At 40.8% G+C, this 17707-nt stretch overlaps 1 protein-coding gene across 1 annotated transcript in view; it reads left to right on the plus strand.

The window, feature by feature from the left end:
- SETD7 (SET domain containing 7, histone lysine methyltransferase) overlaps nucleotides 1-16990 on the plus strand; it is a 33445-nt gene extending 16455 nt beyond the window's left edge. The window contains exons 3-8 of the mRNA XM_006261716.4: nucleotides 789-990; nucleotides 4431-4620; nucleotides 6537-6618; nucleotides 8199-8316; nucleotides 8616-8773; nucleotides 10552-16990. Coding sequence (XP_006261778.1) covers nucleotides 789-990; nucleotides 4431-4620; nucleotides 6537-6618; nucleotides 8199-8316; nucleotides 8616-8773; nucleotides 10552-10732 — 931 coding nt within the window. The 3' untranslated portion in view covers nucleotides 10733-16990. The remainder of the gene's footprint in view (nucleotides 1-788; nucleotides 991-4430; nucleotides 4621-6536; nucleotides 6619-8198; nucleotides 8317-8615; nucleotides 8774-10551) is intronic.
- The last annotated feature ends 717 nt before the right edge of the window (nucleotides 16991-17707 follow it).

A 17707-nucleotide genomic window follows, 5' to 3' on the forward strand; every position in this document is an offset into this window, starting at 1 on the left:
AAAGTGACACTACAAAGAGGAATATATTCAATTTAAAAAAAAATACTTGTCTTTTTTTTCTAAGGAAAAAAGTCATGAGAAAAAAAACTAAAATATGGCATGGTGTAACAGAGCTACTCTTAAAGATTTGCAAGACCAAGTTAAGTGAAAACAGCATTCATTAGCTAAATGTCAGTAGCTCTTTGTGAAGAATGCATTCCATTTTAGTAGAAATCTCTAAAAGGAGAGTGACAGTTTCTGGAGAATCTGGTGTAGAATAGTGTTAAATTATTGAATGTAGACAAACCTTAGGCTGGCAGCAAGGCACACAGTTGCATGACACTGAAGAGAGGTGATCTAAAAATCTTAACACCAGATTATGAAGCAGAAACTATGAACATGAAAGCAGCCTGCCCTGACGAGAAGTGCCTCTTTGGTGTTGGCCAAGTCATTTCACTCCTGTAACTTGCTGTACTATCTATAATAAAAGGGAACCTGGTGTAGTGTGGATCACAAACGCTATATAAATATAAGTGAATGATTTGATTTAACATTTCGGTCATCAAATTGAATTATAAATATAACGTAAGTGCTGGGAGGAGGAGGGGTATTTACCTTGAAGTCAGTGAAGATGCATTTATTTATTTTAACCCTGTCTCTGTGCCAAGGTTTTGAAACCATATACACTGTGATCATAATATAACAAGAGAGTGAGGTTTTCTCTGATTACACTGATGGTGTTTGTTCATGTCTCAGGAATTCTGCTTTAGAGAGAAAACACTGCACTTTTTCTTTCTCTTTTTCATCAGCACACTGGAAGGGTATTATGTGGATGATGCTCTGCAAGGCCAGGGAATCTACACTTACGAGGATGGAGGAGTTCTTCATGGCACGTATGTGGATGGAGAACTAAATGGACCAGCCCAGGAATATGACAGCGATGGGCGACTGATTTTCAAAGGGCGGTACAAAGATAATATTCGACATGGAGTGTGTTGGATATATTACCCAGTAAGCCTCCTCTCTTGCTTATTACTTCACTGGAGCATAGAACAGTTTTCTAAAATGTTTGTTCGTTTTCCCCCTCCCATTTGAAAACAAATATCCTTAAGACATGAAAGCCACCTCTTCAACTTTCAGCACAGTAGTAGTCTGTAGATGAAAAGACTTATCTGCTTTGTCACCTTGGTCTCCTGTGTAACTTTTGTGGGTGTCTTCTAAGTAGTGGAATTCTCCTAGTGACATTGTTCATGGGGAGGGCAGGACTTAGTGTCTGTCAAATGTCTGTTATTGCTATGTGCAAGGGAACTTGGCTCAGCCAAGCTTGTAGGCATCTTAGAGATGATGGGGACACAGAATTTTCCACTTCAGAGATCCACAATGCCTGCTGCAGAGCAAGAGCACAGAAACTCTGGCAAAGGTCCACCTGAGCCCAGTGACTCACCAGGCCAGTGTAGAGTGATGAGGTGGCATCGCAGTCAGCTGCCTCTGGCTTCTCAGACCAAATGATCAGGGTCCCCATTTACAGGTGGGTTGCTTGCAACAGCTTTTGGCACAAGCACGGAGCAAGGCTCACACTCAAATCCCCAGAGCTTTTGGGAGATCTCATCTGCTTCGTGGTTGTACCCGTGTATCTCCTGCAGCCTGGTACTGCCTTGTGGCTTAGAAAAGAATATTTTTTGAGCTGCTGCTGCTGCTGCAGGGCATTTTGCTTAAACTGGCTTCATAGGCTTAGTCTAGCAATCGGATTTATCGTAGGAACATGCTTTATTCCAAGCGTGGGAAAGCCAAGTATCTTTTTCTAGAAAGTAGCAAGTCGTGTGGGGGGAGGTGTTCTCTCTGTTGGGATGTTACTTTCAAAGCCTTTGTCTAAAGAATATTTTTACATGTATCATTTAAAAATGTGCCACACTGTATCGGGTAGTTGTAGTCCTGTTCTGTTCATGAATACCCCTATTCAGCCCTCCTTATCTTGTCCATGGAAGCTTTGCCTGAAAATGCTCTGGCTTTAAAGGCCTGATGTGATCAAGGATGAGGCATTGGTAGAATGCCATCAAGTGCTCTTAACAAATCTAGGTTTAAAAAAAAAAAAAGGGCACTGCTGATGTGGTAGAATTGTGTGTACAATTATCTGCCCAATAGTTTGCATCTTCTCTTGACAGGAGGCAGGATCCTTCTCTATCGTATATGTATATGTTTTGGTTACTGCTGTTGCTTCAGACACTGTGACCATGGGTTTTGGTTACTGTTGTCCATTTACTTGCTCACTGGACAGCAGTAGCTAAAATGTTAGCAATGTTGCCTATATTTTAAAACTCTTGGGGCCAACCTTTTAGGCTAGCATGCCACAAATTAGCCCTGCACCTTCCCCATGTGCCACTCTGATCCCCTTCCAGTGCGTGACCTGCTCCTCTTTTCTCTGCTCCCTGCCCAATTTTGTGTTCTACTTCCTGTCCTATTGTCTGCTGTGCTGCAGGCTGCCTCCTCAATCTGCTGCATGCCACACGTAGAAGCTTCTCATGCCACTTGTGGCATGCATGCCTTGGGTTGCCTCCCCCCTCCCCCCCGCCATCTAAAACTATTGTTGTATTGAGTAACAGACTTAGAAATAATCTTTTATTATTGCAGTTGAGCAGTATTGTGCTATTTTGCAACCCCGTCTGAGGGCAACATGCAGGTGGGTTAGAATTATAATCCTAGTCTAAAGCACTATATTCCAGGTTAACCTGGTCCCACGGCTGTTTTGCATACACTGGGGAAGCTGACTTTCTTCATTTAAAACATCAGTATGATAATGATAGCCCTTCCTATCATTTGCTTGAAGTAAGTGCATTAAGTTGTTAGGGCTCGCATGTTGGTGTGAGTCCAAACCCTGCAATCCTTACATAATTTGATCTCATCTGAGTCGTTCCACTGACATAAATGTCAATCAAGCATCAAAAAACCTTATGCTGATGTGCTGTGTGTGTAAAGAGCAATGACTAAATTGTAGACCTTTCATTGTAGTTGACTTATGGACCTTCCCTTCCCTTCCCCTCCACATCTCTCATTCATAAGCTTGTTCTTTATTTAAATTAGTTGGCAACAGAATTATCTATTACTTTCCTAAAACAATCAAAGTTTTTAAAAATAAGGGATGAAAATTATTAAGATAAATGATGATGTAGCTTTCAGGTGGTCAAACTTAAACTGAGGCTCCACGTTTGGATCAACAGGAAGGTACTCTACCCTGACGCCACAAAGCAGCCTTTCTCTTTTAGTTCATTTTTCCAGTCCACGTCCTGTGATCCTGTGTACAGTTGATAGTAACACTCGTTAGTCCTGCTCATTCATAGATGAAGGAATTCAGATTCTGCAATTGTCTGTTCAGTCACTTATTTGCTGGGTCATCATATGATCAAACAGTACCGTAGGTGAACTGGAATCCAGTGTTTCTCTTCATGGCATTCCTGCTGCTAGGAAGGGTTAAGCTGAGCAAGTTCTCCCTCCCCCCCCCCCCGCCATTAGTGGGCTACATGATCTGTAATTGTGAGAACTGAAGGAGCAAATCTAGGTGGCATAATTTCCTTGAGTTTGGTATTTGGTAAGGAAGCTGATAAGTAGAGCTGCTGTGATGTGGTCACAGCAGCTGGTATAGGCTGAAATGATTGGGGGTATAAGGAAGGTGGCTTCATTTGTTGCAGGCTGGCAACTAGAGATGGAGAGAGTGAAGTATTCTGAGGTCTTTTTCCTGGGAAACTTTGGAAGCATTGGTGGCAGAAAGTAACTAACCTTTCCCCTCTCTAGTTTTTTTTGCTTTGTCAGTTTCTCTTCTCTTTCTTCCCATGAATCATAGAAAAATTGGACTGGAAGGGACCTACAGAGGTCATCTAGTCCAACCCTTTGCATAAGGCAGGATCATTCCTATCCAAACCATCCTACACAAATAAGTGGTCTAACCTATTAGCAAAAGTACACAGTCTACCCTGACACAATCACAAGACGTAACACCCTGACTTACCACAAGTAAAGTGGAGGGTGGGCTGTGGTTGGCCAGTGTCTTGCTGCTACAAGGGTTGTTAAAATATGCTTCTGCCACTTCTTGACATTCACACTGATGCATCTGGAAGTGGTACTTCCAAGTGTGTTATTTGAGACTTGAGGGACTCTTTGTTGTTTTGATTGGTTTTTTTTCTCCCTTGTCTTGAACACTATCCCTCCAGTGTCTTCTGGCTCTTTTTAAATCTTAAGTCTGTCTCTTCCCATGACCTTTTCTTTGTTGTTCTTTCATATTCCACACCACGCTTCTCCCAGAAAAATTTTTTTTTTTTTATTTTAAATTGTTAGTATAGAAACCAGTCAGTAAAGAATATTCCTATTAAATTATGTAAGCCATTTCCTCAATGCATATCTAATCAATATTTTGTAACTATATTTAAACATTTATTTTTATTTGGTACTCTCTCCCTCAGGATGGAGGCAGCCTTGTAGGAGAAGTGAATGAAGATGGTGAGATGACTGGAGAAAAAATAGCCTATGTGTATCCTGATAGGAAGACTGCATATTACGGAAGGTTCATAGATGGAGAAATGATAGAAGCAAAACTGGCAACCCTGACATCTGTAGAGGAGGGGAAGCCATACTTTGAGCTGGTACCAGGCAGTAAGTTCAGCTAACGCAAGCTCATATTCTAATTTAGCGAGTGCTTTGGCCTGTGCCTGTCAGCCTGTTTCTTCACCCCAGTCTCCATGTGCTGATAAGTTTTTTCATCTGTTCTGAATACGTCCCCTCTGAGCCTCCTGGAATATAACTGAGGAGGAGGAATAAGTAACTAGAGGGAACACTTGGTTTATAAACCTTTCTGTTCGAGGGATTATTATGAGCAAGGTCAGAAGTACATTCATGAAATGTGTGTGTTCGGTATTCTGTTGCTGTAAAAAAATAAAGATATGCTGTGGGAGAAGAAAACTAAAGAAAGCTCTGGGAGTCTCTTTTCTCCCACACACTTGCTATATTGACTCTGAAACTGTTCGTGTGCGTGCACACACATGCACACATTCACCGTGCTGCTGCTGCCAGCTGAAGATCAGCGCACACTCCTACCCCCACTCCCACCACTGCCAAATCAACTTACAAAAAACTTTGACATGTTATAGAACCTCAAAAACAAGGAGGGGATGTGGTCATGATTCAATCCTAGGTGTATTACCATCAGTTGTACCATTGAGTTGGACATGTTACTAGGAAGCAAGAGACATAGTTATCAGCATTAATGAAGGTACTGTTTGTCTTTTAGCATGTAAGAATCTGAATCACCGTATCCTGCAAGTTGTGTAATCGTTTACACTAGTTCAAAGTGGGTGTAAAATGCTAAGCATTAGATTTATAATATCTTGCACCTGCTCTTAACTGAGGAGCATGGTTACATAAGGGGTATGGCTGTGGCAAATTTGGCAGGCACTTTTGGCTTTTTAATTTGCTTACAGCTTTTTTTTTCAGTTGTGGACAAAGCAGGACCACTAATGCAGCATTAGGATAGTTTAGATGTGTTACTCATGTCCAAAAGATACCATTATATGCTTTGTCCATGTGTAGATAAGAACGTAAATGTGCTCTGGCCCATTTTCCCCACATCCGTAACCTTTTGTTTTTGAATCTGGTAGATGTGACAGCAAAGCAAAATTAAACTTAAGAAGAACCCTCTGAGAGGGTACAATTTGTGCTTTGTAAATAGGATACAACTACACTTTGTATAAATCTGGCTTCACTCACAGAACAGATCCATTTTTAGAACTTGGTTACCATAGACAACAGCTTTATATCAAACTTTCATGTACCTAGCTTTTTCCCCTGTCTTTTCCACCTGCATCTTAATTTTGCCCCAAAATAAGCCTCAGATGGTTGATTAGACAAGTATGTAAGAATATAATTTACATAAAGCTATCCTATTAAAAGGTTTAATAACAGAAGGGAAAACAGTAATGCAAGAAGTCTAGTTTATTATTATTTTTTATATTTTTCTTTTTATTTATTTAACTTCTGATTTGGAAATAAGAGTATATGCTTGTGATAAACAATAATTGTTAAACTAAGTCATGATTTTCAAATGTGACCTGGTAATGTTGTGTATCCATTATTAGACTGTTGAAAGAGCAATCACTGGGCTCATGATAAAGTAAGGACACTTAGGGTGTACTTTAAGTTGGACACCTATAACCTGGGTCACTGGGGAAAAATATTTTACTCTAGGTTTTATAATTAAAAAAGACCTTATCTCATAAAAATAAGGTTTTGTATGTTTCTAGCATGCTATTTTAGTAGTATGGGAAGAGAAATACAAAGAGTAAGAGGTTGAGAACTGTCTGTGGCTTTGGTTTGCTGGCTTCCTTTTTTGGTCACTGCAGTTCTATGTGAAATCCTTCCAATATGTGCATGTATCTGTTTGATTTGTTTTCTTCTTTGTTTCTTGTTAAAATGTAATTGGCCTTTGAATGTCTTGATTTCATGTTGCTATAATAAGCGATGCATACATTTAATATTGTCCCTAAATTGAATTCCTATGTTTGATCTCTTTTTAGGTCCGGTATACAATTTTGATAAATCTACTTCAACGTGCATTTCTACAAATGCACTTCTTCCTGATCCTTACGAGTCAGAGAGGTAGACTGTTCATTCTCCATACTTAAGTTTGAAATGCTATGTATTTAGGAACTCCACCTGCAAACCCAGGCTCATAGGATAGCGGTAATTGCAAGATGATGTAGTTTGAGCTTTTCCCATGAAAATTTTCTACCGTCTTCAGCCTTTTGGGGAGGGGGAGAGCAACAAATATATCAGATGAGTAAATAATATGGAGCATAAACTTAATTGAAGTTTTCTTGGAGTTTTAAACAATACAATTGTACTTTAGTGGACATGGGTGGATCTAGGATTTCCTGAAAGGGGGTGCAGCACACTCCCCCTCAGACCATGGGACAAAGCGTAGCTGGAGATACCATATCATCAGGTAGCAAGGCAGGGAGTAGGTGCATGAAATGGGGGGGCTTGCCTACTATTGCCACTGTCCCTGGCTGACCTGCTCATCAGGAGACCCCTAGAATCATTCCTGCCCTTTCCATGCAGGGGCTATGAGTAGCAGCTGTGTGCAGTGCCACATTGGGTCGGGGACTGTGGCAGTGGTGCACAGGTTCCTCCTCCTAGTGTGTGCTCCCTGCCCACCTCCCCCTATGTCCTGCACTGACCAGCAGCAGGCACCACAAGGAAGAACCTGAATGCCACTGCTGCTGCTCCTGGCTGAGTCTAGCACGCCACACAGCTGCTCCCTTCAGCCTCTGGGGTAACTCTGAGGCACCTCATGTACCCAAGTCAGCTGGGCATAACAGCAGCTGCAGCAGAAAAGGGTGCGAATGTACCGCCTTCCCCCTGGATCTAGCCTGCAAGTGAGGGACCAGTCCTGCAAGTTGCAGTGTGCTTAATCTTTTGGAGGATCAGGCACAAATACAGTGTTCGTCTTTTCTAAATACAGAAATGAACTGTGGCTGATGTCAGTGCTAAGTATGGTGGCATGCATTGGGATATTCTGCTCCCCATACTCAAAGAGGTTTGTTCCCAGGAATAAAATAGGAAGTCTCAGGGAATGTGGAGCATTCTCATGTTAAGCCTCTAGTATTGACATGCCACATTTCTCTATACTGCACAGAGTATGATAGTATATAAATCAGTCATTCACTTTACTTTTTTGTATTGTTTGTGTACAGTAGACAGAACATCTTGTGACTTGGCTGTCTTAATCCCATTCATTTTAAAAACTTTTGCTGTCTGCTGACCTGATTGGAATCTTCCTCTCTTGGTATTTATAGATATATAAATGTGTTTGGTAAGATACTTGTAGGGCCTGACTTCTGCAAACTCTTACATATCTTAGTTAGTCCTGTTGAACACCAGGGGGACAGGTTGCAGGAGTGAGGTGTTCTGCACTTTTTAACCATCCTGGAAGTTTTAACCATCACAGTGACATTATCAGAGCACTATGATTAGGTGACTTGGAGTCCTATTTCTTAAAATAAAGTTATTCTGTTTCTTTAATTCCTCTATATAGGCTACTAGGTTTTGGAGGTTGCCTCTGGATTTTTTGAAGGTGTAGGGGCTACTCTGCACCAGTAGCTGTAGCAATAGTACTGTGTTGACTGTGACAAAAATGTACCTTTCTTTTTTTTCCCTCTTTCTTTTTCATTTTTCAGGGTGTATGTTGATGTGTCTCTCATTTCCAGTGCTGGGGAAGGACTGTTTTCTAAAATAGCAGCAGAAGCTAGCACAGTTATGTCCTTTTACAATGGAGTGCGAATTACACACCAGGAGGTAAAGGGGAGAGAAAAAAAGTCAGTCTAAATTTTCATTGCTCCTTTTGAAATAGTATTTTTATAGTACAATTTCTACCCACCACCTTCCCAACTGTAGAGTTTAATAAGAAATTGAAGGAAAAGATAATTAATTCTCAGAAAAATTTTAAGAACCAAATTACAATGGGTTGTTTTTAAATACCTACTATGAGTAAGACTTTTCTTAACATATTTATCTGAATGTTCTTGCTGGAACTTTTAAAAACAAAAACCTGACCCCATCACACACGCACTGGATTTTTTTGCCTCTCAAATTAGGTGGACAGCAGAGACTGGGCCCTCAATGGAAACACAATATCCCTAGATGATGAAACAGTCATAGATGTGCCAGAGCCCTACAACCATCCTGCCAAGTATTGTGCCTCGCTGGGTCACAAAGCCAATCACTCTTTCACTCCTAACTGTGTTTATGACCCGTAAGTAAAACCAAATGCTGCAGTGGTGATGCCAGTGCAACGTTCTACAATGCAACAGCAGAGTCTGAGATGAGTGGATGAAAAGTACCATGTAGAATAGATCAAGAGTTATGTATTCAGGTTCACATTTATACTTTGCTTACTGAGACTGAGCTTCCTCAAAAAAAAGAAAAAAAGCATTTTATAGATCTATAGTTGCTGAGGAGCACTAGAAAGCAATTTGACAAGTGTGTGTAAATCTAGACATATTTTCAAATGACAGTATAAGATATATATAATTAAGTGATATTCTATATCCTTGTAAATAAAATTGCCTCATTTAGAGCAAGTCCCTAGGGGAGATATGTAGAAATGTGCCTTTATTAAACCCTTAGTAAATAACCTGCCCTAGATAGGTTTCTTTTTTTCCCCCTGCCCCATCAGATAGCATCTTCAATATGTCACTTGCAAATCAAGGGAGGTGACTCTTCCTCTATATTCAGCACTGCTGAGGCATCACGTGGAGTACTGTGTCCAGTTTTGGGCCTCATATGTCAAGAAAGATATGGACAGTTTGGAAAGCATCCAGCATGGGGCAACAAAATGATTAGGGGCGTGGGAGGGAAGATTTATGAGAGCGACTGAAAGAATGAGGGTTTTTTAGCCTGGCAAAAACATTGAGAAGGGATTTAATAACATCTGAATGGTGTTTATAGAGAGAATAGAGATGGGCTTTGCCCTGTGGCTGTAGGGGACAGGACTAGGAGCAACGGCCTCAAGCTGCAGCAGGGGAAATTTGGGCTGGCTGGAGATTAGGAGGAATTTTTGGACTAAGGCATTAGAATAGGACATATCTACACAAGATGTGTACTGTGCAGTTGACTAATTAACTGCACAGTAAACATGTCAGCATTTATATGTGTAGCCTTATTAGGGCATATATAATAAATACATTTTGCAGCAGGGTAGTACATGTAAATACAAGTCTTTTTGTGCGCAGCAGCACACATGTAGACACTGACCAGCTGGCTGGGGCACAAGGGTGCTTCAGTGCTGGGGCTACCTGCCAGCTAGCCCTGCACTGGAGCAGCCTTGTGCCCTAGCCAGCCCCTCTGCAGCACATTGAGTCAAGTCGGAGCAGCCCTGGGCTGGCAGGCTGACACCCTGCCCACCTGCCCCCCACCCCCCTCGCAGCCGGGGCTGCTAGCTGGGGCTGCTGCAACTTGGCTCAATGTGCTGCATCCAGCCACACATGCAGATGTGCACCCCAGAGCACCCTGGGAGCAATAAACTGCAGAGCTGTAAGCTCCTCCATTTATTGTTGCCCCCTAATGGCACGTGTAGACTTGCCCCTAGAGAAGTTGTAGATTTTCCGTGCTTGGAAACTTTCAGAAGCAGGTTAGACAGACATTTGGCTGGTTTAGTTGAGGATGATCCTGCCTTGTGCAGAGGACTAGACTAGATGACCTTTGTGAGGTCCCTTCCAGCCCTATTTTCTTATGACCCTAAGACACGTACTATATGGTGCGTTGTACACCACACAAGTCATAGTGGCTCAGTCTTTTGCGAATGTAAGCATCTTACAAGGAATGTGAGAATAGTTAAGTCATAGAGCTTTCCAAAAGTGGCTTTAGAAAAGAACCGTTTGGGTTTTTAGGTTGTTTTTAAGCCTTACAACAGAGTGATTATTTAAGCTCACTGCAGTTGCTTCTAAACACCAGAGCAAGAGCACGCTCAAGGCTCTGAGTGAATCTTTGGGTAAATCCAAAACACTAACCTGCATATTCCTCATTGTTTAGGTTTGTTCATCCTCGTTTTGGGCCAATCAAATGTATCCGTACCATCAGAGCTGTGGAGAAAGATGAAGAACTAACAGTGGCTTATGGATATGATCACAATCCCACAGGGCAAAATGGGCCAGAAGCACCAGAGTGGTACCAGGAGGAACTGAAAGCCTTCCAGGATGCTCAGCAGAAGTGAAATGCAAGCTAATTCTCAGTTCAGCAAACTGAAACAAACTTGGATCTATGCACTACCTTTGTACTGAAAACTGGACAACCAGGGATTGTTCATGTTGTTGCATCATAACCTCTCATTCTGTGTTAGAGAAGATTATCTTTTTTTTTTTTTTTTTGCATACTAACTAGATTTGACTGTGTTAATCATAGCAGATTTAAAATTAGCTAGCGTTGCAGCAGTCTTACCTGAAGGAATCACTTAATATTCTATACAAGGTGTGATATTCAGTAGCTTATGCTTTTGCACCATTTGCAAGGATGCCAAAAGATTAGACAGAAAATTTAAAAGGATACATCATTTACTTTTAGTCGGCTGACTTCAGTGTTGCTATATCTGCAATCTAGGCATTATTGTGCAATTGTATTTTGCATACATGCCATTTGTGACGGAAATGGTAACATTTTGATATTCTCTAATAGTAGCATAATTTGCCTTTTTAAACCTTTTGATCTGAATCTTGCAATAGAGCAGTTTGTTTATTAGTGTATTGGAGGTTGGGTTTTTAACTCCCTTTTCCTCTTGTCTGAACTTCATTCTTTCTACATTTCCTCTTTTGCAGGAGAAAACCTTTCTTATGGATGGAAAGGTTTGTGTGTGTGTATGTGAGAGTGCTGTGTGTTGGTCTCTCTGGCTCTCTATATAAATAGTTTTAGTAACGAGTCCAAAAGGAGTAATTGTCTGGCCTTTGGGGCTAGTATATCTTATTTATGATTATCATACACAAAGATAATTTGCAGGAAGATGTGCAAAGAGGAGAAAGTGGTTTCACTTTTAAGAAGCTATTATGGATATATGTTCAGGAAGGAAAAGAATATTTGCCAAGGTAGCACCTAAGGGTTTCTTTTTTAGTGTCTTGTTTACCTGAATGACTCATTAAGGCAGAATTCTAACTTCAAATGCACTTCTCCTAATGACTTCAAAAGGAGAGAACTGTGTGTATCTGAGGGTAGACTGTAATAATAGGTTAGGATGCAACCCCCAGCAGGTAAATCTGGGGAGAGAAGTGGGGTTGGGGCAGATTGAGGCCAAGGGAGAAAAAAATTATGTGGGGGCGAGCCTCCCCAGCAGGTATGTCCCACTTGGCCAGGGCCACACTCAGCTTACCCTGCTCCTGCCTTTGCGGCACTGTCCCTCACCACAGGGGCCTCAATCTATCCCCCACCCCCTCCCTCCTCCACGGACAGACCTGCTGGGCTGGGGCATGTGTGTGCATGCATGCAGGCACTCAATCCCCCACCCTAGCCTCGAATCGACTCCAAGAGGCTCCAAGATCTACCACAAGAGGCTCTGAGATCTACTGGTGGTGACCACTGCTACCCAGGTTTTGTTCCTAGGAAGTGAATGTAGAAGTTGGTAACAAACTAAGATTCCACCAGCAGGTGCAAAACAGTTGTATTGAAAAACTGAAACCAGGAAGTCAAAAACATCAGTTGTTCCTGGTCAGTAGTTTAGAAAGCACGGACTTAATTTTATGGACCTAGTTCAGCAAATGATACGTACTTTTGAGCATTCATGTGTAAATTTAAAAAAGAGAAAAAAGAAACGCTAGTGTTTCAATCATTTTGTGAGTCTTAGCTAATGTTGTGGGGAAAAAATAAGAGGGTGCCATTTCAGTCTAGATAATCAGGCCCTTGTTGGGTCTGCAGTCCTGCTCTGACATTCTGTTTTGGGTTTTTTTAGGTAGCTTAGGAAAAGCAATTGCAGTACACTTACTTTTAAATAGTCGTAGTTTATTAAGTGCTTGTATATATGTAACATACAAAATTGTGGGGAAATTTGACCTTAATTTCAACTGCAACAGTAGCATATTTGAGCTGTTGCTTTAAGTGTTGGAGGTGTCCACTTCAAAGGAGAGGAGGAAACTTCTGACTGTATGGAACTGGATGGTATTGGAAAATGCACTGGGATGGACCAAAGAGATGGGAAAATGATGATGTTCTTCTTTGCTGTCTGAGAATCCCTGGCTGTTTGTACATACAAAATTTATGGAATTCACATAAGGCCATCTTTTTTTATTTTTATTTGGGGCTCTTTCTGATTCCTGCAGCTGAATACAAAGCCTTTTCAGGGCTTGCACAGAAGCTATTTTTTGTGTATGTGTGCTGGAGGAGAAATGAGGTATGGGCTCCCAGGGCTCCATGGCACTCTTCCAGCACAGATCTGAACGTGGACTTTCTCAACACCCACCTCCTCACTATGGACACTCTAGCCACATCTCTTCCCCTCTTTGTATACAGGGCAGGTGGCCTATACAGATGAAATTTCTGACTCGGTGCAGCATGCTGAGGGGCAAATCTGATCCTTGCGCATGGTAGGGAGTTATCAAAGGCTGCCCGACTTCAGCAGATCAGTCTTGAAAGGAAATAGGAATGCTTGAGTTCTATTCCTGCATGCCCACAGATAGCCATTTAAGAGCATCACAGTCTTGCAACTGCTGCTTTATAGAACCATGCTTTTTCTTGAATGATAGTAGCTAATTCTGTGACTCATGGATTTTTCTTCCATGACCGTAAAATCTGAAGAACTAGGCTTGTGTTTCATTGGGAAATAAAAATGATCTGGGCCAACACTGCTGTGAATGGGTAGTAAACTAATATGACTTATTTTAGATAATCAGATAACTCTCTCTCCCTTAAATCTTGTATAAAATGCTCTCTCCACTTTAACGTTGATCCCTGCTTCTGGTGTTAACCACAGACTATGGTCCCTGAAAGTTACCTACCCCTTTTCTGGTTTTCTAAGGCAAATATATGAGAGGGGTTCTTTTGCACATTACAGACAAGGTTAAATCCTCAGGATGTCAGTTGTGTTCTTATTGCTTTTAAAAAGCTGTTCCTTTCAGTGGTAAGGAAGCTGATTCTTATGTTGATTTGAGTTTATGGAAGCCTGAAATTATGACTGGCATGATGAATATTGAATGTGTCTCTTTACTGTGCTGTTACTTCCCTCTGCTCCCTTAGAATCTCTTGAGCCTCATGATAATCCTTCTCTGGATCTCTCACAACAGCAGCATCTCTGGTTTGAGTAAGGAATTGATCCTTTTAATTTCTTCAGAGGTCTCTCAGTGGGGTGGAAATTGCTGGGTTGAATGAATACTTTGGTGGTGAGAGAACCTGGTGATGGTTTTTCATTTGCCTTCATGGCTTTTTTGGAAGAATAAAGGGTTCTTGAGCCAAAGTACATAGTTAGTGTCCATTTAATTCCCTGTCCCAGTCTAGAACTTGTAGCTTAATTTTCAGGGCTTCCAGATTTAGAAAAAAGAAGAAAAGAAAAAAGAAAAAGAGCTCTGGGTAACGAGCTGTTAGGCTTTTAAGAGACCTGCACCAGTTCTCTCTTCCCTTTTGTGCCTTGCAAAAATATGCAGAGCGATCCATAAGGGAATAGATGTATGAAATTATATAGCTAATTTGAAAATAGAAAATCAAAATAGACACATAAAAGCTATGGCTTTTGTCAGTGACTAGTTTAAAATGAGTGGAGGGTAGAAAGATTTGACTACATGCGTATTCTCTACTTCGTTTTGGCTTTCCCTGATTCTGATTGTAGTTCACCTTGGACTCTGCTTTGAACTGATTATAATTGTAGTGGTTACCTTCATGATGATCTCATTTTTTTTTTTTTTTGGAGGGTATAGATAGAGCTTTTAATTCTTAAACAGCTAAAACCTGAAGGGTAGCTAATGTTAAACAGTTGGCAGAATCCCCCAAAAAACTGTCAGAGACACCATTCTAATGCTTTGCTCTCATGAAAACAAGAAAACTCAGCCGGGCTGGAAGAGGAATTGTCAACTTCCAGCATGTATTTTGGGGACAAAGTTAGCATTCCTATAGTTTATTGTTAGCAATTGCTGAATAATGGAAAATGTGGCTTCCCTGCTTTAAGACTTTGGAATAAGACTGATTCGTGTAGTGTGTTTGCATTGCCCTGATACTTATATGGATGTCATTTGTATTTCAGTGGAACCCAAAGATACCACGCCAAGATTGTGGCTCAGAGCCATATTATAAATGCAAAAAGAAACATTGACTGTCCTAAAGAGCTTACAATTCTTTGCCATTTTTGCCTGACTAGATGTTTATTTGGAGACGTCTTATTTGTGGTTGCCATAGAGGTACAGGATTCCCTAAAATAAATTTTCTTATTCTTTTGGACAGATGTGTCCAAAAGGTCTCTGCTTGTATGGGGACATGGCCCACAGTCACATAAGTGGGAACTTACAATTTGTGGTGCCTCAAAGACTTTTTGAGGTGCCACAAAATACATGCAGCACATGTGGATCTGTTCCTTGCACTTCATATTTGCAGCGTGGCAGCAAAATTAGATACCAGGAAATCCTGGTATCTTAAATATTTAAATAAATAAAGGCAGGGTGGCACACATGGTTGCAGCATGCACTGCCAGAAGATGGAGCCTGGCCAGCAAGAGACATGCTCCAGCTGCTGGTCAGGCTCCAAGCACCTGGATCACTGCTGCTGCAGTCCTGGCAGGCCCCCAGGATCCCAGGTAAGGTTGCTGGGGCCAGCCCAGGTGCTGGCCTCGGCCTCCCCTACCCCACCTGTGGCAATTTGCCCCACACCAGAGCAAACATACAGAGGTGTGAATGGGGATGATTAGCAGCAGCACGTATTTGTGCTATTGCAACTTGTTCTTGGGTGAAATGTACGTTCCCACTTGTGGAGGCTTCTTCCAAAGGCACCGATTAGAATTGTTCTTTAAAAGCACAATGACATAAAGAAAAATTGCTGTTTCCCAGTTTGAAATACTGTACTAATAAATGGTGCCACAGTGACCTACCTTCTGCCTGTACTAAAAACTGTTTTTTCTACTGCATTATCATGAATGTGCTCAGAATATCTGTATAGAGAGTGTGAAATGTCAGGACTAGCTTTATCTGTTGTGATAGAGGACCTGCATGGTCGCAGTTACACCAGTGGGAGTATTTCTTGGTCCGTTTTCTTTGTGAACGAATGGCATCAGAACCATGTGTTGGATGGAAGTAATGCTCCTAAATTGGATTTTGAACAAGTTAATTTTTGCAAGATTGATTGATTGCATGTTCACCTGTCACAGATCAAAGGTTTTGAATGCTAAGCTCTATCTATCGAATAGATCCTCCTCCTGGCTCTCTTCTTTCTTCAGTAGGCTGACACTGACCTACTTCTCTCTTCTAATTTAATTTTAAGTATATTTGAGTTTAAAATACAGACATTTCTTCCTTGTATTTTTTTTAAAAAAGAACTATGTACACAAATTTAAAGCAATGAAATGTTCAAGCCATAAAACCATAAGTGTGGGGAAACCCTTTTCACAAGTTTTAACATGTTTGTATGTAACTTGATGTTTGTACGAAATATTTTCATGGTAGAGTGAATATTTAAAAAAAGACTAGTTCCCATGTGATTTAAGCCAAATTTCCAAGGATGTCTTTTTGTAAGAAGTAAGAATAACAGACTACAAGTAGATGAAACTTTTAAAAATGTGGAGATGCAGTAAATTTTGCTTATCATAGCAAATAATCTTACTGGCTGTTGAGAGAAGAAACATGCAGCATTGCACATAGCTGTCACAAATTATTTTAATATCAAAGCCAGTTTTAGCTGTCCCTATGTGATATCTATTGTATGAACACACCAGCCTCTGCCTTCTATAAATCTCCTCTAAAACTTCCTACTGAAATTAATTATGTTGAAATATAACTACTGGGTGAATTAAAATTTAGACTAAAATTCTCTGTTCTGTAGGTTGATTACTCTTGACAGTTTCTGCTAGGTTGTCTGCTATTTTCACAATTTTTTTAGCCCAAAATTAATGGGTCTCTATGTTCTGAAGAACTAAGTGCTAAAGAATCTGCAGTTGGGGTAAACATTTATTTAAAAGTTAACCCCACAGATATTTAACTTGTATAAAGTACTTGATAGGTGTTTTATGACATTTGTACTAGAACTATGAGCCTTATTGAAAAACTCTAGGTTTATTTATGACCTTTAAAATAATGGATAACTCTAAAGAAAGATGTTTACATGAATGATGACTGCCCTTCCTTTGTTATGAATGAATTTTTATAGTGCGTTTGAGTGTATGTGCAAGGCAGGAAAAATGTTTCTGGGGAAAAATAGACTTGACAAACATTTGTAATAAGAAGTGAATTTTAAAGATTGCTTTAATTGCGCTATAAAGGCAATGCAGAAATTAAATGAAATATTCAATCCAACAGAACAATCTCTCTCCTTTCCTTGTGACCTGGAATTAGTGTGCCTTGTGGCTTGAAGGGGCATAGAAATTGTGCTAGAATGCTAGTCTTGCTCTTAAACTAGATTGTCAGTGGCGTGATACAAACAAAGGCATCTTTTCAGTGGAAAACCACTGTGGCTCCCTGTCTTAGGCAGCCACAATATTGCTAGCAGCTGTGACACTCCTTTCGAAATGTGCAACATGCCAGTCCTAATCCCACCCCATTCCACTCATTCATGCAGATACTTGTTCTCTGGCAAGTATGGAAAAGGGCCATAGATAGTCCTGCCCAATTCTCCCTCCTTATTCCTGAAGTCTAGCATCACTGTCTTAAGTGCACTGAGTGCTTTTTGAAAGGCCGTGGCTGTTCACTGTGCAAAGGATGACTACTTGTACCCTCCCACTGTCCTCAGCACAGTCTGTTAAATTTCTGTGATGTCCTATATCCAAATCATGAAGTCACCAGAATGAAGGTAGTATAAGGGCAGTTCTTTTCTAAAACAATCAGATGAGGAGGATGGGTGGGTTCAATTTTTGGACAGCTGTCATAATCCCAAACCTCTGGGAATGAAGTAGCCTCACTTCTTTAAAAAAAAAGAAGTAGATTTAGTGTTGTAGGGAGAGGATTGTATTGTTTTAATTCAGGACCTGCTTGGACCAAGGTGATGGTGCATCCTGATCAGACTAGGAATTTAATAGCCAGAG

The sequence above is a fragment of the Alligator mississippiensis genome, chromosome 2 (assembly GCF_030867095.1).
Source record: "Alligator mississippiensis isolate rAllMis1 chromosome 2, rAllMis1, whole genome shotgun sequence".
Lineage (NCBI taxonomy): Eukaryota > Metazoa > Chordata > Crocodylia > Alligatoridae > Alligator > Alligator mississippiensis.